General features: G+C 41.0%; 1 protein-coding gene and 1 long non-coding RNA gene across 15 annotated transcripts in view; both read left to right on the forward strand.

The window, feature by feature from the left end:
* The first annotated feature begins 3,038 nt into the window (after positions 1-3,038).
* On the forward strand, positions 3,039-3,669 carry LOC310845202. The gene is made up of 2 exons (XR_014564573.1): positions 3,039-3,455; positions 3,527-3,669. It is a non-coding gene; the product is annotated as an uncharacterized lncRNA (long non-coding RNA).
* Positions 3,670-5,366: 1,697 nt separating this feature from the next.
* Positions 5,367-26,371, forward strand: part of IDE (insulin degrading enzyme) — a 56,174-nt gene continuing 35,169 nt past the window's right edge. For 2 of the 14 annotated variants that reach the window (XM_083740862.1, XM_083740855.1), the window contains exons 1-4: positions 5,367-8,152; positions 20,643-20,827; positions 21,802-22,009; positions 23,228-23,397. In XM_083740862.1, the coding sequence (XP_083596988.1) occupies positions 20,668-20,827; positions 21,802-22,009; positions 23,228-23,397 (538 nt within the window). In that variant the 5' untranslated portion in view covers positions 5,367-8,152; positions 20,643-20,667. The other 12 variants (XM_083740858.1, XM_083740859.1, XM_083740863.1 and 9 more) reach the window with 9 other exon arrangements.

Genomic DNA, 26,371 nt, shown 5'->3' on the forward strand with positions numbered 1-26,371 from the left:
ATTCAGACACAGGGAGAGCGTCAGTGCAGACCTGCCGTGCAGTGTCATTTGGCGACTACCTGTGGGGTCCTCTCTGTTGCTGTCCCTGTGGAGCTCCCAGCAGCTGAACGGAGGTGTCGCTTACTTGGTGTAGTATACTCTTATGTATAATCTGCCTGCTTTTTAATAAATCTTAAGGCTTTCTTCTCCAACTGTGCCTTGTCTTGCTTCTGAATCCCAGAGAAAGAGCCCCCTTGCCTTTGGCAAGGCACCCTCCCTCCCAAGAATCTGAAACAAAAATATTATTTCAGCTGTGAATGGAGCTGCATCACTGTCTTGTGTATACTCATCAGAACTTATTTGGCCTCTTATGTTCCTGCTTGAACATCTTCTGCAAGATGCAGAGCACAGAAGACAAGGCATTCCAAGACTTTATGGCGGGGTCAAATTTAAATTAGCTGTTGCCCTGGCTTCTGAATATATTTAACAGCCAGTTAATGCAGATTCATTGTTCTACAGACGTGGGGATACAGGGCATAGCCAGTAACTGGCTGTGTTCTTTTATCTCTGGTCAGGGACAGAGGGTGGCATTAGGGAGGGAAATGTCGTCGTGCCAGTCCTTGGTGTGTGGAGTGCCGCAGGGCGCAATCCTCTCCCTGATGCTTTTTAACATCTTTACGCGCTCCCTTGCCCAGATTATCTGGAGCTTTGGGCTGGGCTGTCACCAATATGCTGATGACACTCAGCTCTATCTGCTGATGGATGGCCACACTGACTCGGCCCCGAACACACTGACCAGATGCTTGGAAGCTGTGGCTGGATGGTTTCATGGGAGCCGATTGAAACTAAATCCTTCGAAGGCAGAGGTTCTATGGCTGGGTCGGGATGGCATGGGGATGAGGGACCAACTCCCTTCTCTTGCGGGGGCCCAATTAGTGCCATTGCCTTCCGTTAAGAGTTTGGGTATAATCCTTGACGCCTTCCTCTCCATGGAGGCGCAGGTTACAGCAATAGCCAAGGCAACATTTTTCCACCTTCGCCGCATCAAGCAGTTGGTCCCTTACCTTTCCCACCCTGACCTGGCCACAGTGATCCATGTGATGGTCACCTCCAGGCTTGAATACTATAATTCGCTCTATGCGGGGCTGCCCTTGAAGCTGTCCCAGAAACTCCAGCGGGTGCCGAATGCTGCAGCGAGGCTCCTCACGGGGTCTCTGCCATGGGAGCATATTCACCCAGTGCTTTTCAAGCTGCACTGGCTCCCGGTGGAGTACAGGGTCAGATTTAAGGTGCTGCTTTTGACCTTTAAAGCCCTTCACGGCCTAGGACCCTCGTACCTACGGGACCGCCTCTCCTGGTATGCCCCACGGAGAGCCTCAAGGTCCATAAATAGCAACACCCTAGTGGTCCCGGGCCCTAAGGAAATTAGATTGGCTTCAACCAGAGCCAGGGCCTTTTCAACTCTGGCTCCGGCCTGTTGGAACGCTCTGTCTCATGAGACCAGGGCCCTGCAGGATCTGATTTCTTTCCGCAGGGCCTGTAAGACAGAGTTGTTCCGCCTGGCCTTTGGCTTGGAGCCAATTTGATTTTCTCCCTCTCTTTTTTATTTTCCTTCTCCTCCTGCGATGAGGCTACATTTTAATATTTTAATGTTGTATTTTAATTTTGTTTTTAAGTTGTAATCATTCAACTTGTTTTTATTATTGCTTGTAAGCCGCCCTGAGCCCGGGCTTGGCTGGGGAGGGTGGGGTATAAATAAAAATTATCATTATTATTATTATTATTATTATTACTTTGGTTTGCTGGGTTTATGCAAACACCTCAGATTTGTTTGGACATGGGTGGATGACCAAAAGCAGCAGGCAGTAATAACCAGTGAACAAAGATATTGCAGCAAGGATCTGCCAGGTCACAGACAGTTCCACCTACTTGAACTACAACTGGAGACAGGTAAGATTGTGTGGTTTAAAATTATTGCCTACCTCTGCACAGGTGACTTCACTGCGTTTTAGTGAGGCTTTCTCTCAAACAAGTGGGTAGAGGGTTATTAACTATGAAACCCCAAATTTGGGATCCCTTCCAAACCTCTGGCAAGGTTTGCAATCATTTATTTTTGTAGCAAACTTAAATCCAGGCCTCTTGGTGCCTTACAATAATTTAAAAGCAGACACAGGGAGTCTTGGGTATTTAGTGAGTGAGCTCCCCAAAATGCTACAGGCTCTCACTCAGAGGGTCTGTATTACTGCTGGCCTTTCAGGATTGGTACAGTATTTGATTTTCTACCAGGGTGTGTTTGAGTTGCCAATGTGGTGTAGTGGTTAGCGTGTCAGGCTAGGACCTGGAGCCAGGGTTCTGTTCCCCACTCGGCCATGAAACTCACTGGGTGACCTTGGGCCAATCACTGCCTCTCACCCTAGCCTACCTCACAGGGTTGTTGAGGGTATTAAATGAGAAAGGGGGAGAATCATGTACACCACCATGAGCTCCTCAAAGAAAAGGGTGGGATATGAATTAAATTAATAAGTAGCACTTCAGTTTAAGAGGAATTCATCCATTGGTCAAAGAACAGCATACAGCACAAGAAGCTTGTGCACCGTGCTGTAATTGACATGATTGCAATTAAGCATTTCCTCATATATGTCATTACGTATAAGGCTTAATGAAAGGAGGGTGTGTATATAATTGGCATGACATAATCACATTCTTACTAATTACTTTTCACCTTGACTATATCTCACAGGGAACTGAGTATGTCTAAAAGGATCTGAAAAACAAAAGGCAAAAATATGAACACTACATGCTTTGAGCACACTTCCAGGATACTTGTACTTTAAAATGGGGGAAGTATGAAGCCTTTTTTCAACTAGGGGTTGAGGCCAAGCCATTCAACCAGGAGCTTAAAGTGAGCTTCTATAGCAGAGCCATAGCTATGGGGAGGGGGCGCCTAGTCAGGTTTTTTGCCCCAGGTGAAGCTTCTAGAGGATTACCATTGGGACTGCCAACCTGTGTGTGTGTGTACACAAATGTGCATGGGGGGTGTCTCTGACCCAGATTAAATAAAGCCTAGTTTCTCCCCTGCCTACAGCTGATGAGTGGTGGGAACTTACCCTGGTCTTGGAGGGTCAACAAGTGGGGCTTCAAAACACCATATCACCTCACATCAGTGACATCAGGTGACTGACAGGAGGACAGTCCCACCCACCTGTCAAACTTGGTTCAGCAGAGGTGGAAAGATAAGAATCTGGATCACTAGCCAGGAAAGGTTCCCCCACCCCTTCGGCTGAAGGACTAGGGAGGTCAAGGAAAGAGGGAAATGTTTACAGATTCTAAACAAGCAAAGCAGGAACTAGCCTCGGATGAGGATGTTTACAAAAGTTGTATTCTTTCAGGGTGTCCCAGTCCTGTAATATGTTGCGAAACTTGTTGGAATCACTGAGCAGGTCTGGTACAACAACAGGGAACACATTGGACATTAGGTTGTTGGTGTAGAACAGATATGGGCAGCCTGCAGGCTCGCAAGATCTATTTCATGGGTAGGCAAACTAAGGCCCGGGGGCCGGATCCAGCCCAATCGTCTTCTAAATGGAATCCGTGTGTTTTTACATGAGAAGAATGTGTCCTTTTATTTAGAATGCATCTCTGGGTTATTTGTGGGGCATAGGAATTCGTTCATTCCCCCACCCTTCAAAATATAGTCCATCTGTCCCCCAAGGTCTGAGGGACAGTGAACCAGCCCCCTGCTGAAAAAGTTTGTTTTCATTACAACCTCAAGATAGACTCAGGTGGAGTTATGTGCAAAAGAGGCACATTTAGAATAAAAGAATTTGGAGCCCAGTAATTCATTTTGAATACCATAACTTAAATAAGCTGACTCAAAAAGCTACTTCTGGTTACCCATTCTGGTTACACTCCCTATCTCTCAACTTCATTTCAGTAGCATGTGATGGGGTGAGTCTTTTTATTGCTGCTAAAACAACTGAGTGCTCCTTGTCAAACTTCTTCAGTTTCCTCAGAGGTTTAGCACCAGAACCTACTCCACCTTCTGCCACTCCTGTTAAAAGAAGGAAGAAAGAGATTGAGAGAGCACACATCTGTGTACTGAAGTTCTAAGATTTGTATTCCATAGATTGTAGCTCTTTCTGTGACAAGCCCCAGAGTTCCCTTGTTCCTACTGGCAAGTGGATGTCAAAAGAACAAGCAAGCACCCCAACCTCAAAACCAGCAGGACTTTGCAAGAATGTTGGTTTTTCAGCAACTGGTGGTGGATATTATTGAAAGGGCAGAACATAAGCACTTCCATTAACATACGAAACAGTTTTCGTGCAACTGTCCTCAGTTATGAGGTTCAGCTGTTGTGACGGCACAACGGCACTTTCCCCCCTGGCGCCGTTGGGCCCGCCCTCACTTAAATATATATGTGCACCCACCTCACAGAACACCAAGCACCTTCACTCTTTCTTTAAATATGAGGTTTCATCTTCTCTCAAAAATCACAAAATTAATATTTCACTCAAAATTCCACATATCTGTGGGCGTAAGTACAGCATCCAGTTTTCCTCAGTAATATTTAAATCTTTACAGGTCCGTTCAAAACTAAACAGGAATGCCTGTACATCATCACCTTTGACATATTTGGGAAATCTCTTTATATTAGTTGAGGTAAAATCTTCACCCCGCAACAATGGTTGTGGCAGTTCTGCTCTCAGCTTAATTTCCTCCATTTTTAAAAGAAACATGTCTTTTTCATGGGCCATCTTAGCCTCCCTTTCTCTGTATTCTTGAGCTAATCTGGCATCTCTTTCTTTCTCTTTTTTCCTCGTGAGCTAATCTGCTCTCTCTGCCAGCTCTCTCAGCGCCTGTATCTGTGCTAACTGAAAGTCAGCTGCGATTCTGGCCTTTTCTCTTTCTGCTTCAACTTTGTTTTTCTTTCTCTGCTTCAACTTTAGCCAGTTCTAATCTTAGCCTCATCATTTCTATCTAATTCAGTATTAGGATTCTCCTCAAATGCAGCAGCTCCCTGCACTGGGTCATCCCGAGTTTCTTTTGCTTGGCGCTTGCTGGTCATTTTCTGAGAGAAATTTTTTCTTCTTTTAATAAAATATCCTTGGTACTTTATTAAACTGGTTGTTCTGTATCTCTGGGTACATTTCTGTGTGGGTTTTAACTTTGTATCACGGCGCTGCCACCAATTACCGGTAATATGCGATGGCGTGAAGGCTCTTTCCCCCCTGGCGTCATTGGGCCCGCCCTCACTTAAATATAGTGCACCCACCTCACAGAACACCAGTTCCACGAATTCCCACAAACTACCCCAGATTATCTTGTGGGGGACTTGTGTGAGGGAAAACTTAATAATTTGGAGTCTCAGGCAGGATTTGATCAAATAAAGATTTTATTTAAAAAAGGAAGTTTATGACACAAGTGGGTAAAACATAGGATACTTCAGATTGTAATATTTCACTTCAGTGCTCTCTGTTGTTGCACAGCTGTTGCCGCTAAATAACTCGGTTCTTAAAACAAGGTGGTACTTCCTGTCAGTTACACACCACTTAGACAACCCTACTCCTGAGGTACTCCAAGTAACAGACTCAAGGGATCTCCATACCCCTCTTAACTGGTTTAGGAGTCTTCTCTTTTCGTAGAAGAATCTCTCCCCTCCTGACTGGAATGAGACCTAAGCAGACTGTATTCTCACAGCTTCTACTTCTCCTGACTCAGCCTTCCAGTTAATTCCTGGCCTAATTACCGGTACTTTTACAGGACACTAGACACTGTCCTTCACAATAAGCTCAGAGACTCCTTTCTCTAGCTTGTGATATATTCCTTAGAGTGGGTGTTTCTACCCAGAACAAACTCTCTTCTCTCACTCCCTGTCTCCCTACCTACCTCAAACTAAAAACTGTCTCTCCAAATCCTCTCCTTTTCAACTCCCCCTCCTGGAACCCCCAGTCAATAATAAGCTGCCGTTCGCTAACCATTTTCTGGCAGGAAAAAAGAAAAAGAAATCACTTGTTGACCCAACCTGCCAAGCAAAACAAACTTTTCCATCACAGCTGTTGCTTCAGGAGGCCCAACTGGCCTAGTTGCCCATCATTAAAAACCCACTGGGAGCCATTATTGTTTATAGGATTAATAAGACCCAGAATGCATGTCAGGCAATGAGCTGCTTCCCTGTGGTGGCGGAAGGCCTTATCAGGCTTAACTGTGGTGGCAGCAGACCTCCCTGGGCCTTGCGGCCTCCTCCTGATATGTGATGTCATACATATGTCAAACATGTGACATCATGCGCACACAACAAGCACCCCCCCTCCATGTCACACAGACCTTAGCACCAATGCTCTCGCCAGTTCTGGGTGCCACAATTTGAGGAGGATATTGGCAAACTGGAATGTGTGCAGAGGTGGAATGTGTGCAGACTCCCTCAGGCAGTTGTGGACTCTCCTTCCTTGGAGGTTTTTAAGCAGAGGCTGGATGGCCATCTGTCATGAATGCTTTAGTTGAGATTCCTGAATTTCAGGGGGTTGGATTAGATGACCCTCGGGATCCTTCCTTATACAATTCTCTGATTCCACATGTGTTTAATATTCCTGGAAGTCTGAATTATGTTGCTCTAATTAAAATATGTCAAATGTCGTCTGTACAACAACTTTGGAAGAAGAAATTAAGTCTTTTTTTAAATTATACATCATCAGCCAAACTCAACAAGCTTGAAAGCCGCAATTAAAGTTAATGGGAACTTTTGTACTGATTTTATAGGCCTGTATAATTCTTCCAAAGATTCTTGCCTTGCAGAAATACCCTGAGATCTTCATGATCTACCCCCATTATACTTCAGGATGATGGACCAGGAAAGGGGTATTGGCCTGATCCAGCAGGCGCGTCTTATGAAGTTTGCCTAAATACCAGCCTGCATATAATTTGTGCTTTAAAAGGGAAAAACAACAACAACCCACTAACACCAGAATTTTACACCAAGATCAATAGAATTCTGTGAAAAAAGGATGAATTTTATGACCAGGTGCTGGAGACAAAGAACAGGAAGAGGCTGTTGTCTTCATGGTACGCTTTTAAGTTTTCAACAAGTAGCTTGCTAGTCATAGCTGGAAATGTAACACTAGACTCCTAGATGGACATTTGGTCTCATCCACACAAAACTAGTTATATGAATATGTAAATTCAAAACAAGGTATTTGTACTTATTTGCATAATTTGTTTTGCTTTTAATCTCAGGGAGAGGCAAACATGAATGTAGGAAGGAACCTATATTTCAGACTAGAGGGCTAGAACTTTCCTTTAATAATAAACAGAAACTCTTAGGATGCTGAAGTTTGTGCCCAAGGCTAGTTTTTGCCTCTGTGCCAAATATAGGTGCACCTTGATCATTTAGCTTGATTTTACCGTTGCCATTTCACAGATTACCGGTATTTCTGAAGCCCTTTTTGTCCTTACACCGATTCTACGCAGCTTAGCGCATAGCCCATCAAAATCAAAAGGCATAGGCGCGCCTAGCTGCATCGGATCTGGCTGTTTAAAAAAGGATCCCACACAGGAGACAGGTGATGCTGCCTTCCAACTGCTTCATTACTGGGGCAGCCGATTTCGCATACGTACAACCGTCTAGTAGGCTGTTGTCTGCCGACGCTCGTGCCGAGCAAGCTATCCGCCGGCAACAGCCCCTGCCGCATATCGCGTTGTTCTTCCGGAATCGGAAGGATGCCGGGCTCGAGCAGTGATGTCTCCTAACCCATTTTAATCGGAAGCAAAATCTAGTGGATGGTGGCAAGACTCGCTCCTCCCAGGTAAGTGTATATAGTTAGGAGGGTCTCCCGGAGAAGCAGAATGAGAGCGCGCGCGCTGGGGCGTTCCACCCATGTGCTAGTTCCTTTCGCACGTGCATGCTCGGAAGTTAAAACGGGGTCGACTATCGAAGCAAAGCGTGCAAAGGGCGAGTGTCTTAGAAACCAGGCTGTCATCATTCTCCATAACGGGAATCTCTCCACCTCGCGATCGAGGAGAGCAGCAGACAGCTCGGTGGCCTTTTGCTCCTTTTATACCGCAGCAGTAGCAACAGGCGCTTTCCCGCCGCGTCGCTTCTGCAACCGCCGTCGCCGCCCTCGGTCTCTCTCTTAGCGGTCCCTCCGCAGGAAGGCGACTTGGTTCCCCTGGGCCCCAGGTAGGAGCAGCAGAAGTGCTTCCAGGCCTCGGCGCGGGGCTTGAAGGGAGGAGGAGGTGGGCGAGGGCAGCAGCAGCGACACTCCGCCGGGTAAATGAGGGCAGAGAAAATGGCGCCTCCGCCGGCCAGAAGCGGCTTCAGCTGAGGGAGGAGCGGCGGAGAGGTAGGCCGGGCTTGAGCACCGGCGACAACAGGCAGGGCCGGGATATAATGCGGCAGTGGTTTCCCCGGCTTATTCCTCTCCTCAGCAGGACTGTGCTGCTCTCCTGGGGCTGCTGCTTCGCCCGGCCTCTCGCTCCGCCTCGCCTGCTTTCGCTGCGACAGCGGCTCTTCGTCTCCGGGTATCGTGTCTCCTTCCCCACCTCCTCCGCCACGCGGCGCGCCGTTGCCCCAAAATGGGGGTGTTGTGTGCCAGTGTAGTAGTAGTAGTAGTAGTAGTAGTAGTAGTAGTAGTATTAACGGGGGGGGAGAGGGGTGTGTGGTGTGTGCGCGCGCCCCCCCCCCAGCTCCCTCTTTCCGTTGTGTAAGCCGTTGAGGAGGCGCGAGGAGGAGGGTGGGGTGGGATGTGTCTCTCCACCCCCCCCCCGGGTTTCTGCCCTGGTTGTATAACAGGCGGTTAAATGTGTGTGATTTTTTTGGAGGGGGGCCTCTACCTGGGAGCGGGTGAATCAGCGCTAATGCGAGGCCGTGGGGGAAGGGAAGGTGGACTCTGGCACTGAGCTGTTTAAGGAGGGAGGCTTGGCTTTGAGGGGAAGGGGCGGTGTAGCGGCCTCTTTCTCCGACTCTGCGAAGTGACTCTGGTAGGCAAGAAAGGGGGTCGTATGCGGCTGCGAAATAGCCCCCAAGCGATTGAGTCGGGTGTAGTGGTGCAAGTAGGAGTAAACAAGTCGTAAACAGCTGGCGCAAATAACGCTCAGTGGTTGTTTTCTTTTCCCTACCCCTCCGCCCACCCCTTGTATTTTTTGCTGGGAGTCATGTTTTTAATGGGAGGAATTCAACGTCACATTGGTCGTAACCGGTTTACTAAGGGGAGAACTTAGCAAGCGGCGAACGATCGCTGAAATTCGAGCGAAAGAATGTTTTTTTCGCAGAAAAAATCTGGGAAATCGAGTTTTTTTTCTTCGCAAACTGCGATCGTCTTTAAATACTGTGTCGCCGTCGGTACACGAATGCTTTTCTCTTAGTGTGTGTGGATGTCAGAAACGAGAGCACAAAATACATGCATGCAGGCGAGGGTTTTGCAATGTCGTGTTGCTGTTCTTTAAGTGCGACTGTTTTGCATGAGTTGGCAATATTAGTTGTTTACCTACAGGGCTGATGGAAAGTACTTCCCTGCAAGTGTGTACGTAACAGGTTTATCAGATCTCCGTTGTCTTTGAAGAGGATTAGCTTTTAATGCTTGCATGGCTTTCACGTGGACTTAAAAACACAGTGCAGACAACTTTGTTTAGAGCAAGAATCGGGAACCATGTTAGCCCAACATTATGTAAGTTAGGAATGCATTAGACACCTTTATAAGTTGTTCCGCAGGAAGGAAGCTTCTCTCCCCACCCATTCAAAACTGGGAGTAAGCCCCCACTGAACTAAATAAGACTTCTTAGTAGATAGCTGTACAATTGCACCATAAATCATTTTGAATTCAAAAGGTATGCCATAATTGAACAGAGTAGGATTTGGCTTGTACTCAGAAAACATACTTAAATACAAATGAGGCAACAGTTAGTTTAAATACAGTAGTTTTAAGTACAATATGCAGCAGGTATATAGGGCATCTGTTTTCTGACAGATTGGTCTGTATGAGGAAGAACAACCACAGTGCTGAACAAAAGCATGCAAAGCTTTGAAAATGTATAGGCTTAGGTTAATGTAGTAAGATGAGGTGCAACAAAGTGCTCTTGGAATTAAGCTCCATTGAACTTGGTGGGAGTTGCCTACCACTAAACATACATAAATAAGATCAGGTTGTACAGGTTTCCAGTGAATGTGTCATGTAGTAGCAAGATTTTTGAACTTAAGAACTATTATAAAAAATTATTTGATCTATTTATTAAATATAAATCTGTTGCTAACATATTAAGAAAGGATGACTGAGAAGCTTTCACCAAAGGTAACTTAATACTCTGATATATGTTGGAAATAAATGCACCCCTTGATTCTGTTGGAATTAGGCCCACATAACTGCATCAGTAATTTTTTTAAAGAAGTGGGACAAAGGTTTCAACAACACAATCCATAAAATGAGTTGGCAACAAACACTTCAGATTATTTCATGCTTTAATTATTCTTTCCTGCCCGTATGTGCACCACATGCATGTACTGTACACAACATCAGAAGTAGGGCTATCTCCCATTTAAAGAAATCTTAATTTTTAGTTGTTCTGCATATATTTGCACATTAAAAGTTCTTCAGATGATTTGATATCTCAGCCCTCCTGTGTCTTCCTGGAGGAAATGGTACTTCTAAAATGTTCTTTGAACTTTTTAATACATTATCAATACTGATTTTTTTAAAAGGTAAATTGAGGATACCTTTCCAGTTGGGCACAGTTTAATTCATTGATCAAATAGTTGCTGAATCACACAACAGAAGATAGCTTCGTTTTGCTGGAGCAATAGACAGTGGTTGGATTTTCTATCCACCCTATGAATGTTTGGACATGGCCAATGCTAATACAATGAGATAATCCATCCAGGCTCGTATCCTACACTGTTACGCCTTTTGTTCACTTTGTTTGTTATTTTTTCTTATTCACCCATCATCTCCAGAAAAAGGTTTTTTAACTTCTCCCCCCCCCCCATTTTTTTGGGCTGTGGCTCCTGTTTGCTAACAGGGTATCTCCATTTCAATGTCAGAGTATGAAATTATGCTCTTTTACTTTCTCTTGATCCCATTAGATTTATAGTACCAGTGTATCACAATTGTGGGCTACATTGATGTCAAGAACTTCTACCTCAAATCCCTGGGCACAGTTCTTGATGTTTCAGATCTTGTCTATTGAGCAGGGTATAAAACCAACCCTGCAATATAGTATACTACCACCACTCCTTAAGTCCAACCAGCCTGGGCTGAGAGACCCTTACTGAATCCTTCTAGGATATCAGAGAAGGAGAAGTTAAAAGCAGGGCACTTAGGAACTGGATTCAGTACCAAGGCTTTATCCCAAAAGACAGACACCCATCTTAAATGACATAGTTATTCAAAAGAAAAGGGGGAAGCATGTGAAAGTCCCATAAAAAGTGCAGATCTTAAATACAATTGAGAATGGAATAATGAATGGAATAATGAAACTAACTTTTTAAAACAGTGCCCCAAAAGCTTCCCTAGCACAGAAAATAGGATCTTACAGGCGTTACAAAGAAACAGGTACAAGCAACAGGAAAGAAGAGACAAAGGGGTGAAGGTAATGGCTAACTTTATAGTAAAAATGTATAGCAACTGGGGTGAGTCCCTAGGCCAATCAAAATGCTTAGAAGCTTCCTGAACTTGGGCATATGTGCATTCTCACAGCTAAAGCCAATTCTCAATTAGCAGGCCCAGTCGCTGACCTTGAGACACAGGAGGGTGAGATAACGCAGATGCTTCAAACTGATGAACTCATCCCAATTACTGATATATAACTGTTTCTCACAGAGGCTTAAAGCAAGAGTGCCATTTTTCTTGACAGATCAGGCCCTAGGTTGCTGATTTCATAAAAGGTTAGTATCTTGATAGAAAATTTGTGTAGCATGTTAATTGAGTCTTCTCTCTGTAAGGCAGGGTAGCTTTCTTTGACTTGAGGGATTCACTTAGGGGCCCCATTCCAGTAGTAGGTGTGGCTGCCACACACTCATTAATGTACTTGCATGTTGCATGTGTGCAGTCACTCTTACACAGAATATCCACAGGCAGACAGCCTCCCCACCCCAGCTGATCCACGCTGAGGGTGATTATCATTCCCTCTCTGCTCAGATGATCAATCTCATGACACTGGAGAGTGATTTGAATTCCCTTTGGGGCACTGGGCTCTTCCCACTCCAGCACTGTGTCTGTTTCATTTTCTTTCTTTTTTGCTTCTGCAGCAAAAATCAGAGTTCTGTGAGGGCTAGAAAAATTTGCTTAAGGGGTCAGATCAGACCTGAACTGAGGTTAGCCATCCCTGTTATAAGGTGATCATACAGCAGCAAATAACAAAGAGAGGGTATAGGTTGGCCTTCTTTTATATTTCTAAGGTATCTACTAGATAAGAATTGATTACAGGAAACAACAAAAGTGGTTAGGAAAAAATTGCGAGAGTGCAGTCTAGTTTTTTAACTAGTTTTTTTTGTAGTATACAGGGTGGCTTAATATTTAAAATATTGGTTGACATATTTCCCAGATAGAAACAGATACCAGTTTGTCACATGGTTCCTATTTATAAGTACCCTATGAAGTACTGGTGAGTAGAACCCTCCCAGCAACCAGCTCATCACACACTTAAACTACCATTGGGATCAATTCTAAGTAGTGTTCCCATGATTAGTAGTCTGTCTCCATCCTTTGTCACTGAAACATTAGATTGTGTGGGCCCTTGTGAAAATGGAAGGGACAGTGGGAAACCAGCCAATTAGAGAGGAATACTGTTGGAAGGCCGAAAGAAATGTGATCTTAAACTACAAGGGAAATGAAGGAAAAGGGGAAGCAAGATAAAAAGCTAGTTTCATTATTTTCCTAAGGTGTGTGTGTGGGGGGGATAATCATACTAAAATGAGTAAGTTTAAAAAGAAGAGATAATTATGCAGACCAGAGTAAGGGCAGGGTGTCTTATCTGGTTTTCTGGGATAAAAAATTATACTTCAGATATATCAAAGGTTGAAGGCATTGACAGTCAGTAAGATCAGGAGCTCTTGACCCTTTATTTTGTGAGGAAAGAGAGGTATCAGGTGAATAGATCTGGTTATTATATCTGCTGGATGGAGTTCACAATTCTGTAGAAAAACAGTGACCTTTGAGTGATGCAAGATAGTCAGCTAGGGATGTAGCTGGATCATTTTGGGCTTCCTACTTGTTTTGATATGAGATAGCAATCTTTCTCTTCATTGTGCAAAGAAAGTCCTACGTGCTGCAGTAAATTAACCTTTCAGTTCAGCTCTTGCAGACACCTGTGCACCTCACTGATATTTTCCCATTAAGTTATTGCCAGAGAACTTCAGGCTTTGTGAGCATCTGCTTCTGTGTTGCTGCACTGTGCATGGTATGAAAAAACATCTTTTTGAAATGGACTGTTGTGTATTTTTTCCTCTGTCTTATTCTCACTTCGGTGAAACTTCTCTGTTTCCTCTTCTAAGCATGTTAATGCCTGTTATTGCCACCAAATAATTTTGTATATGATGATTGAATGGGGTGGGGGGCTTGTAAGCCATTAAGCCCAACCCCTTGCTCAATACATGAATAACAGCATTTATCCTTCCTGTTATTCCATTTGAGTCACTTCCTGTGTGGCTACCCTTTAATGACAGCACCTGAAATGCCAGAACTTTGTACACCATTTGTGAGGGTTCTTATTTCAATTAATGTCATTATGTTCATAATTTAATTTTAGTTTATTGTGTTGTATAACACTATGGGTCCTCTTTATTTCTAGAAATTATAAACATAGTTTATCATTACTGAAAATAAATGCATATGACAGAAGCATTCCTCTAAATCATTCTAAAAGCCTTTATAAACAGCTTGGGAGTCGTATGTGTTTTTGTGTGTATCCTTTCTGTAACTCCTTCCCACGCAATTGTTTAGATCTCAGTTGCAAGCCACTTTCATCCTAAAAATGTTCTGCTGAAAGCAACTCAAACTTTGCATCCGTGATGTGTGCCATCGTACAACATTTCCTCTTTAATAGTACATTATTAACTATTTCAGAACTGGTTATTATTGAGAATCCCCAGGAAGTATAAAGATACGCTTTATATATCTAGATATATAAAGCAAAAAGATATACAAGTGGTGAATGGGGGGGGGGGTTCATTTTCTTGTTTAGAAGAATGCTTATTGTTAATGAGCTCTGGTTTGCCTTGCACAAGCTTAGGAACTAATTTGATGAAAGCCATTTCCCTGTTGAGGTTGTGAGAAGTGTCACTAATATATGGCATGTATGTAATGCGTTTCTCTATAAAAATATCCAGGAGGCAGAGAGAGAGGGAAGAATAAACCACTATACATCCAAACTGTATCTCCATAGGAAAAGTCCTGTTTTTAATTGAACTGGAAATTAATTGATCTCATTATCTGGGTTATTCCAGGTCAGTGTTTAAGCTGCTATAAATATAGATTACTCAGACTGTCACATGCTAGTTCAATACTTGTTCCCAGAAGTATTATTAGGTACCACCTTAGCAAGTGCATTTACCTTCTGTTGAAAGTATATTCATAATTATGATGAGTTTTTTGTGCCTCTAACAGCTGCATAACAGGTAGAATTTCAACAGATGTAGCTTTCTGAAGACTATGTACCATTGCTTGGCAAATTGGTTACATGTTTTATTTGCCTGTCAGAGGCCTAATAAAGACACAGAGCCCTTGCCAGGACAAAAAAAGTAGGAACTGTGAAAGCCAAGGTGTGTATTAAATTAGATGCATAGGAAGCGCAAGTAGGGATGAGTCATGCTTTTGCTGTAACATGCAGAAGGAAACAGATTCTTACCTACAGTGAGATCTATCAGCTCTAGGATTCATTTTTTCCCCTGCTTCTATGTAGCATTTGAACAAGAATTAACTCGGGATTCTAAAATAAAGCAGACAGTTATCAATTTAAAAACATCATGACAAAAGCGGGATTCAGGGAGATGCCATTTATACATTTCTGGAGGTACTTTTGACTTAGATTTATGAATTAGGTAGAGTAGAGATATTTGTAGCTGAGTTTGTCAACACTTCGTATGTAAAAGTCTTTAAAACATCATAATTCTTAAAGCGTTTAATCCTGGAAAAAAGTGACAAGTCTGGCCTGTTGTTTAACGTCTGTTTAATGACTTCGATGAAGGAATTGAGGGGATGCTCATCAAATTTGCAGATGACACCTAACTGGGAGGGGTAGGTGATGCTGCAGAAGACAGAATTGGGATTCAAGATGACTTCAACAGATTGGAGAAATGGGCCAAACTAACAAAATGAATTTCAATAGGGACAAATCTAAGGTTCTGCACATAGGCAGCAATAACCAGCTGCACAAATATAAGATGGGGGACACTTGGCTTGACAGTAGTACATGTGAAAAGGCTTTAGGGGTCTTAGTAGACCACAAACTTAACATGAGTCACTAGTGATTTCTGCATAGCAGGGGAGTTGGACTAGATGATCCTTGAGGTCCCTTCCAAGCTTACAATTCTATGATCTATCTCACTTCCTTGATTACTAGATATAGCCAGTGACTTCCAAACAGTGAACTTAGTAGTTACAGAGATTTTTAAATTACTTGGGGTAAGTAGCAGGTTGTGTAGTGTCACCACTTACCGGTACCTGCCTTCATGTTGCTGCTGCTTAGCTGGAGGACTATTGGGAGGGAAAAGGCAGTACCAAGGGTAGCATGGTACAAACACACCAGTAAGAGCACTGTACCAACATGGCTTCACCTCCTGGTTAGAGCAACAACTGACCAGAGGTCCGGTGAGTGATGGTACTTCACCACACCACTTGCTTGGGACATGAGTGATGATGCAGATGTGGTTGAAGTCTGACTCTGGAGATATGGGGGTGATACTGCTAGATCTTTTTTGTGTTGTATCACAATATAAAAAGTGTGACTTAAATACTGAACTGTAATGTATTTAAATAGATCTGTACATTGATAAAAATGCCTCTTTTTCATTACTGAGAGTAATATGTCAAAAAAAAAAGCTTGTTATTGGCTGATGTGCCTTTAAATGTCACTATTACTTTAGGAAATATGTCACAATATCAGCCCCCTCATCTTCACTCCCTGTCTTTAAGAGTTTTTTTTAAGGTCAACAAGGAATGTGTATAAGGAGGACTAGGCTAAAAACTATGTTAGGGAATGGACTTGGTTATTTTTTATTTGTATATGATAGTAGTGAGTTTTAATGAATTCCTCCAAAGCTCTGAATGCTGTCTTCGTTATAGAAGAGGTGAGAAGTTACATTAACCTGATTGCCATTTGGCAGGAATTGTGCAGCTGGTGAATTTTATTTAATGGAAACATTGGCTTCTGTGGGTGTCATACCTGAATTTGTCAGTTATGGGAATTTCTGACATTGTAGCCATTTGAATCCTTCTGCTCTACCTTGTGCTATATTTTGCAACATACTGTTCATTACAGGCTTTATTACTCTAATTTAGGACTCATCCTTAACTGTGGATCAAAAGGTAAATGTTGTTAACTGTTCCATAATGTCAGCATTCAGAGGCCAGTCAGCCAAAGCAGTACTTTATATACAGCTTCTTAGCTCGAGTATAAATTGGGAAAGGCCCACAGCTTAAATGCAAAATGCACTCTTCTGGTTGCTATCTGAGTGAAAAACTTGACTTGGACGCATTCTGTGGACCCTTTCCTCTTACCTCCAATCCAGTGTCTGTGCCTCAAAACATTTGTATGCTACTTTTACTAAGCTCAGTGCACTTTGCATTAAAATGAAAAGCAGTACTTAAAATCTGATAGAACATAAAAGCACAAAAAACCACAACCTAATAATAAAAGTCATACCACTCCAAAGCATCCTATTTATCTTCTGTCTACTTCATGTAAAATAGTTTGCAAATCCCTCCAGAATGCCATCAAGACAGACTTTTTTTATTTAAAAAAAATCCATTTAGGAAGTTATTCCAGAATCTCGGAGTGATAACAAATGAAAGGCTGGCTTTTAGCTGCTCATTTCACTTCCTGAGGAAATACAGAGCAGGACTTGATCTTTTATCGTTACACCATAATACAGAGAGAGGTGGTGCCTATTGATGAATGCTGGGTCCAGGCTGTGCATGATTTAAAGCAGGGATAGGGAGCTTGTGGTCAACATGACCCATAGTCGGGGATGATGGAAGTTGTAGTCCAGAAACAACTATAGGGTCACAGGTTAGCTTTCTCTGGTTTAAAGGGAAGCACCATGATATTGAATTAGGCTCAGAAGTTCTCAGGAAACTAGTACAGTTCCTGCAAAATTGATTAGATGTTAATCACCTCCCCATGTTCATCAGGAAGTAAGCAGTGATATTCTGTACTAGCTGTAGCTCATGAGTCATTTATGAGGGCAGCTGAACGTAGTACACATTGCATTACTTGATTTTCAAGGTGATAAAAACATGGGTCAGTGGGGTGAGATCTCATTGATTTAAATAGTTGCAGAGTCTGTCCAAGACTATGCCTAGGCTCCAAACATTAGATGATTATGTGCATAACCTTCCTCCAATGCTTTAGGGTTATTTACTCACATCTCTTCTGACTTGTCTGGATACAATTAGTTTGGCTGACCACATCCACACCTTCTATGTCACAGAGCAAGCCAGTCAGCAAATCACACAGCTGAAGTTAACTCTTGGTTAGAGAATCAGTCTTCACAGATTTAGCTGAGTACTCCTTGTCTTAAGTCTCCTCCTCTCCAGGGCTTCTTGCAAGCAATTGGAGACTTTGCCTGTGTGCAGTCTGTCTGCTTTGCCCATTTTATCCCTCTCTTGGTTCTGTGAGTTGGGAGGGGGAACTTGTTGCAGCAGGAGAGGGAGACACCCATTACTCTTCACCAGCCTGACTCATCTCTGCCTTTTGACCTCCCTTCTTCTACTCTCCAGCTTCAGCCTCTGATTCTTGACTTCTTTCTGCCACACTCTCCCAACTCACTGAGCCCTGTTATCCCTTCAGCTTCCAACATCTCAACTTCCCAGTTTTCTCCCTCTGACTACTCATCGTTGTCCCACTACCATTCTTTGGGCTCTGAGCCTTCTTCCCTTGGTGGCTCCTCAATTGGTTCCTCCCAATACTTGGCTGTGACATTCTAGTCACTGGTTCAGAACTAAGCGATTCCTGGACTGGGTGGTATCAATATATGAATGATGTCTCACTTCAAAGTCCTGGATGGTCTCTACCAACGGTTTCATATAGACGTTAAACAGCATTAGTGGCAGAGTGAGGCTTGTGGAACACAAGTCAGTTCCTTTTATGCTCCACTGGTCACTCCAATACTAGGTCTCAGCTCATGTCCAGCAGCTGGTGCACTGTTGAACTCCCAACTTGAACCTGAATCCCAACATAAGCTCCATTGAGTCCGACTTCTGTCTGAACTGAATACCTATTCAACTCTCAAATATGACATCCATGTATCATATTGGCTCTATTTCCTTCTGTTCTTTTAAACCCCACTAAACCCCTACTTTTTAACTATTATTTCTTATTAATTTATCCTACTCTGTTACTGGAGCAGTTGTTTCTATTACAGGCTTTCACTTCTACAGCTGCCTGACCCCTCAGTTTGATTCTTAATTGTGTCTGTCTGCAACCTCTGCTCTTTGGCATGGTATCTTTTGACTATTTTTTCTTTTGCTTGTCTTGTTGACATCTGCTGTTTCATAGGTTAGCACTTTTCTCAATGAGGGATGAGGAAGTCTATATAGAGCAAGATGAACACCTTGATTTTAAAAATGCAGTGTGCTGTAGCTGAAATCAAACTGGTTTGCATAAAACATCAATGTAAAATGTTTAGTATATAAGTGAGGGCTATGGACTTTGATAGTGTCAGTAGACAGTGGAATTTTACTATGTGGTTTAACCCATGGTCAGTATGAGATTGATTGGAGAACATAAAAATATTTATGCAATTAAGTTTATTTTTATTTGTTTCTCTATTAAAATGTTTAAAAATATCCACTATTCCATATGGATGGATGTCCTCTGCACAGTTGCATGAGAATTGACTGTGTGGAACCCAAAATGCTTTTTGTAGACCTTGCTAACTATTTGGGGTGTGCGATTGTGATGGCTGAACGTAGTCTTTAAATATGTGGTCTGATTTTGGCCTAGATATGTAATATTCCTTAAACACACTATTCTCTAGTACATATTTCGCCTTCCTCTAAGCCTTAATTTTTCACATTCTTCTGTTACCTTTTTTTAAAAAAAGTAAACAGCACTGCTCCCAAAATTCTATGCTGTTATTTTTCCTTTTGAAGTTTCTTTGCTTTTGTGGCAGTAACAGTAATGATGGAATAGCTTTGTAGTTTTATCAAATGAATTATTTAGAACAATCGTAATGTGATGCTGTTCTGCTCCAAATAGCTAATACACTTTGTATTTGTCTTCAGTGTTTCAGCCTGGTGGTGTAATTGCCAGGAGACACTGGGAACAAATCATTCAGCACTTTAGTTTGCAGAGTACAAGATACTTGGGTGAAAGAGGCGAGAATGATCTAGGAACTGAAAAGGGACCTTGTTAACAGGCTGATCTTGTGTCTTTCTACTCAGAAATAAGTCTCATAGTTTTCAATTTGGCTTGCTCTTGGGTAAGTGTGGATAGAATTGCAGCACAAATGCATTTTTATTTGGCAGGTTGCAGAAGGCATGTTGTTCCTTTTTGGCATATATTTTCAATATATATTTATATGCTTTACATGAAAGTCAAGAAACAGGAGACTGTATGCAAAGGCATGACAGAACAAGAAGCTCTTGCAATGATGTCTGGTACCTGGAATATGTGCAGGGATGATTTTCTTATTTTTCTATGCTTCTTCTTTTCTTTTGTTCCTATCTTTTAGCTAGATCAATGACAGGTCAGGAATAGGGTGTATGTAGCATGAACAAATACAGGAAATGTAATTATATTTATTCAGTTCCGAATAAGGGTGTAGTCAGGTAAATAGCCCAGCATGAATGACTTCACCTTTCATGTGGGCTTGAATTAATTCACAGAATCACAGACATTGAAGTAAACTGTTTTTGGCTTGTCATTGGGAGTGTGGTTGTGACATTTTGAACCTGCTTGGTCAGTTCATTTTGGCTCTCTAGCATTCTATATTCACTGTAAAGCAATTCATCATGGATTTAAAGAGCTACTCATTAAATCTACTCTTGGCAGATGAAAATGATGTTATAAACTAGGCTTTACTGCATCATAACTGAAAGAATGCTTTTATTTAGACAAGCATATGTTGATTTTACATTGCACTTTTTCAATATATAGCCAATATTATCAGTTAGTGAAGGCTGACAGCAACTATATTGTTACAGATAAAAAGGAAATAAAGTACAGGCTTTGAAATATTATAAAATAGATAATAAACTGGATTCACTGTGACCATTATTGGGCCAACTTGTTATTGAAAGCACTCAGAGCTGTTCTACATTTGAAGGAAGTAATATAGCTGTAGTCTATTGATTTCAGTGAACTTAAGTACGCCTTACAGTGTTGGACTGTGGACAATAGGTTTTTGATCTGGACCTTCTAGAGTTGAGTGTTCTTGAGTTGCAGATGCGTCTCCCCCTTTTCTTTCTTAGGCTATTTGAACTGAGATATCGCTTTAACTTCTACTGCTTTTTTTTTAGGCTTCAGCAAGCAACACACAACAAAATGAGTCATCTTGCTATTAAAAGAATAGCAAATGATATTATCAAATCACCTGAAGATAAACGAGAGTATCGTGGGCTAGAACTGGCAAATGGCATCAAGGCAATGCTTATCAGTGACCCCACTACAGACAAGTCTTCAGCTGCACTTGATGTACACATAGGTATATGATCATCTATAATATATTGTAACTTGGTTTTGCACTGTAATCTAATTCAAATGCGATAACTTTAAAAAGAATGGTTTACAACCTTCTACATTCTACACTGAGGCTCCAATCCTAGTTTTGCTTACTTGGAAGTTGACATTATTTGGAAGTGCACAAAACTCCATTGAACTCAGTGCTGGCTATCCATTTCTATTCAGAAGTAAGTCCTGTTGAATTCAGTGCAGCCTTCTCCCAGGTAAATGGAAGTAGGATTGTAGCCTTAGCCAGATTAGCCTCAGAAGTTAGGTTTGTCATAAAACTGGCTGTATAAATTACTTGTTCTAAAGCAGGTTTAAGTTTTTCAAGGATGAATGATGGAAGAACTCAATTTATATGCTCCATATCCTTCTGCACTTAAGCTCCCAGTGTGTCTGCCGGGGAATTAAAATAGTTTAATTTCCTGGTATAAATTAATGGCATATGGCATGTCATATGAAAATTATTCCTTGTGTAATATGTTTGAGAAGTCAGATAGTAGGCCTAAAAATGATGTCTTTGCATGTTAAGCAAACATGAAATTAGAACATGGTTGTTACTAGATGTTCTGATTAAAAACTGAAAACCAAAATGGTTACATATGTATGTCCTGCTTTATCAAATATCTTTTCTTTGTAGTTTGAAGTGCTTGGGGTGCTCACATAAACCACTTGCCTCTGATTTCCAGCTAACACCTTTCCTATAGCTTCTCTAAAGTTAGTATGAAGCAGCTGTATACTCGCAGATGCATTCCAGCCATACTTTTCTGCAAAGGGAAATGGAGCTATATAATTTCCTAAATATTTGCAATCATAATCAGTAAGATGATTTCTCTGACCCAGAGAAAAATGTTAAAATGTTGATTGTTCTGGATGATTTGATTGCTTTATACTGAATTTGTGTATCAGCTTTTAAAGTAAGACTCTATTTCTGCCCATTTCTCCTATTCATAGGGTCATTATCTGATCCCCCTAACATTGCTGGGTTAAGCCATTTTTGTGAACATATGCTTTTTTTGGGAACTGAGAAATACCCAAAAGAAAATGAGTACAGCCAATTTCTCAGTGAACACGCAGGAAGTTCAAATGCTTTTACCAGTGGAGAACACACCAACTTTTATTTTGATGTATCACATGAACACTTGGAAGGTGCCCTGGACAGGTGAGCATATCTATTAATGATTAAATATATTGGTTTGGTTTTGTCTTTCCAGCAAGCACAATTAACATGGGAGTCCTACCAGATGATAACATTATTTAGTGTATTTATTACTTCTGCTTTTTCATAATAATGACTTTAATACAATTGTAAAAACTAAATTACTGAAATACTTTAAACATCTTGGGAATAACAGCGATAAAAGAAAACATATGGAATGAGCCCTTGCGGTAGTATATCAAAATAGGTTTTTAGTGAGGAGAGACTCATCAACAGTATGGCGAGTGTCTTAAAAACTTCATATGGTTTAGCATTTTGCTGTTACTTTACATAGCCATGAAAGTGTTGCATAGGAACCTCACATATGTTTGTTCTATAAATATATTCTGCTTACACTCTCAGCATATGTTGCATATTTATCAGCTGACTCTCAAAGGCTCTTTGTGGAATTTTATATTTGGTGAAAATAGGGATATTCAAGCTACTGCTGCACGCTGTATATTTGATTTTACTTCAGAGTTAGCAAAACAACAGTGCAATCTCTGGTATGTCTACTCAGAAGTAAGTTGAATTTGGTGGGGCTTACTCCCAGGTAATTTAGCATGATTTTTTTTCAAAGACAAGGTAATTAACAGGTTGCACAGCCCTCACTCATGTCATGGTCTCTGTCCTTTTACTTTTTTTAAAAAAAAGTTTTTCGGTTCATGTTGAGGGCCAAGGAGAGGCTTAGTAACATTAGCTTTGGTGATTTTGGAAGGGTTCTCAGTACCTCTGTGTAGAGCAGGTCGCAGTAGCTCTTTTTTCACAGACACACAGCAGGCCTCTGCTAAGGAAACTTTCAGTGGCTAGTTCATAAGACAACAGCAAGAAGAAGCAGATCTGAGGTAGCAAAAAGGCAGCTGATGGTATCTTGCTCATAGATTGTGTCCTGTCTGCTAAAAAGGTCATTATAGTAAATTGCACTAGATTAGAACATCCACTTGGTGATGAGACTACTTAGCAACAGAGTGGCTCCTGGTGAACAAAATTTTTAATTAAATTGTGGGCATCTGTCCAGAACATTGAAGACAAAAGGCTCAGACCTGGTGGGCAAATCCTATCCTTAACTGATAATAAATTGTGGTGTGCTTCTCCACACTGAACATGAATTTCATATGTTAAACTATCAAAAATGTAATTGTCAAAACAGTGATTTGGGAAATCTGACTTTTTTTCTTGCAGGTTTGCTCAGTTTTTCTTGTGCCCTCTGTTTGATGAAAGCTGCAAAGACAGAGAAGTGAATGCTGTTGATTCTGAGCATGAGAAGAATTTAATGAATGATGCTTGGAGACTATTTCAGCTGGAAAAGGCTACTGGAAATCCCAATCACCCCTTCAGTAAATTTGGAACAGGTATTTAATCTTCCATTACATTTGCACATGATCTGCTTTTGATTGGGGAGTTCCTTAAAGCTGTGCTGTGAGGCTCCAAGGCATTATTTTATATTGGAAAAATTATATTATGAAGCAGAATGCCTTGTATGGCTGAAAGAATGGATCACTTTGGAAAAAGCAGATTTATTAGACCTGGAGGGCTTTAAGAACAGGTATGGATAGAACGCCTACCTCGCATATGAGAAGATTAAAGTCAGAGCTGCACCCCAATTAAGTACTTCTGGGGAGAAATACATGAGGAGTTAAAAAAAATGCTTAATATCCCACTAATGAAAAAACCAGAGGCTTACCTACTGGGCCTATTAGGGAAAGAAATACTGAAATCGAAAAAAAGAATTTTCTTATATGCGACCACCACAGCTAGAATAGTAATAGCACCTAAATGCAAAGCTAAAGAATTAACTACCAAGGAGGAATGGATTCTCAAATTAAATGAATATTTAAAATTGGCTAAACTAACAGCATCCATATGACAGCAGTCAAATCAAAAACTGAAAAATGAATGGCAATGCTTTGACTATATGGCAAAATACTGCTCCAAAAAAGACATGCTAATATGCTTAGACTAAGAATGTAAATGCATCAAAACAATAAATTATCAATGACATATGCATTTATATAGAGAAAATAAAAACAACCAGAATGCAATGATAAGGGTAAAATTGATTCTAGAGAAGACGAGTAGTGATGGAGGGAAGTTAAACAGGGTGGTGGGTTCATTTTATTTTGTTTATGTTCTTTTTCTTCTTCTTTTTTGGATATTGTATAATGATTTAATGTATAATGATTTAGTGTTTCTTTTCTCTTACGTATTTTTTCTCTTTTTCTCTTAAATTGTATGATGGAATTTTTTTTTTAAAGAATGTGTTAAAATAAAAACATGTTGTATGGAAATTATTTGATGATGTAGCCTTTACACATGGTGGTTTACTGCATTTGATTCACCTTTAAAAGCAACTGAGAATGTGTCACATTTATTTAACACAATTTATATACCAGTTGATAATTACAAAGCCTATAAGTGGTTTACAAGAAGTATTAAAATTACCAATAAAAAGCAGTTTAAGAATAAATACTGTAATGAAAAACATTTAAAGGATAATTAAAATTAACAGTAGACTGGAGGAAGATTAAAGCATGTCAACATCTACATGGATGGGCTTGCGTAAACAAAAATGTTTTAAGCAGGTCATAAAAGAGTACATAGGTAGAGAGTTTCAAAGTGTGAGTGCTGCCACACTAGAAGAAATATTTATTTATAAGTGTGGAAAGAGTATTATATAGCTGTACTGTTGGAAGAAACCTCTCCCAACACTGCTTCTTAAACCAGAAAACAAAGCAATTCCTGAGAAATTTTCCAGAAAGATATTGTGGTTCATGCCACAGTAAAGTTTAGATGAATCAGTGTGTTTCACTTCCTTTGTCTCTTTTTCAGCATAGATCATCCACCCTTCTGATTGAAATGTGCTTTGAATCTGTGATAGCAGAAGGTTTAAGTCTGGTTAAGTGAGAGCAGCATGCAAGCTCTCACTCCTAAGGTTTTATTCCGTCCATTTTTATTACATCGGTATTACCTCTGGTGAACGTATTAGGTTTAAAATGGTGACAGCAAGATCCCTTTCTGATAATGGTCACTTTTTGTCTTAAACATTATTTCAAAAACTCTTATTTTCAAATGTAGTTGCAGTCTTTAAAATAAAAGGAAAGAAAACAGAAGCTTAAAGAAGTATAGCAGCACCAGATACTCTGCCATGTGAAGTGCAGATGTTGAGTCAGATTCCACTAACCTAGTGTGCTAGCGGAAGCCAGTGCAAGGACTCCAATTAGTGCAACAGGGCTTTCCTCCCCCTCCACAACCCCCAAATCTGCTCTGGACGGTCAGGATAACAGGGCATGGGGAGGGGAAGAGAGGGGGGATCATTCTGTCTGGCAAGCAAACAGGAAAGTGCAATGTTGAATTATTCTGTAAGGGTGGTAATTCACAATGAAAGTGTGCAGAGACCTGAACTACTGTGCATTCATCATAAATTGAATAAGACCATTTGTTTATGTATCTTGAATGGTTTTTCTTATTTGTGCTTGTCTATATTCATTACTACTATTTGTGAATTGAGCTGATCATTCTTTAAATCCCTGTTCTCATTATTTTTAGAACATTATCTTCACCTCACTTATTTTACGATTTCTTGCATTAAGCTTGTTTTCATAACTACATTTTGTCAACCCAGAATGCTGTGTTTTAGCTTTATTTTGCATAGCAGCAATGTTAGAGTCAGCTAACTGGAAATTAGAAACTCTACTTTTGATTTTCCTTTTTCACTGCCTGAAAAAAGTGAAGTAATTTAGAAAATAATTATTGATTAATAAAAACTGGGAGATAGACACTGGCAGACAGCCCATTTGAAGTTGTCACATGATGTCAAGTGACTGACATCCACCCTGACTTTAACCACAGTTTCCTAAGTCGGGTATCGTGGGGAAACTATTTTAATTATCCCGAAAGTCTTATCTAAGGCCAAGGGTAGGAGGAGGAAGCGCTTGAGCTAACTGCTCATTTCTACTCCAACAAACCATGCTTTGTTGACTCAAGAACACTCTATCTGACGCTGGCCTGAACATGTCCATGAACTATGAGGATATACACTGCATTTGTTGTTAGGCACAACACTAATTGTATGATTAACATACAGTACCTGTATTTCTGCTCTACACAACCTTTATATTATGAATATCAGAATAGGATTTGCCTGTTATCTTATTAAGCAAAACCCAGCAAATTAGTGAAAATGTATAAAAAAGGGTCTAATTTATTCTGGAGGTGTCACGAGGTGGAGGGAACCCTGATCCATATGTGGTGGTCATGTAAATATGCTGGAGAGTATTGGGAAATGATCCACACAGAATTAAATAAGATTCTAAAACTCAAGTTTCT

The sequence above is a fragment of the Podarcis gaigeae genome (genome assembly GCF_964106915.1).
Source record: "Podarcis gaigeae genome assembly, chromosome: 5".
NCBI classification, from domain to species: domain Eukaryota; kingdom Metazoa; phylum Chordata; class Lepidosauria; order Squamata; family Lacertidae; genus Podarcis; species Podarcis gaigeae.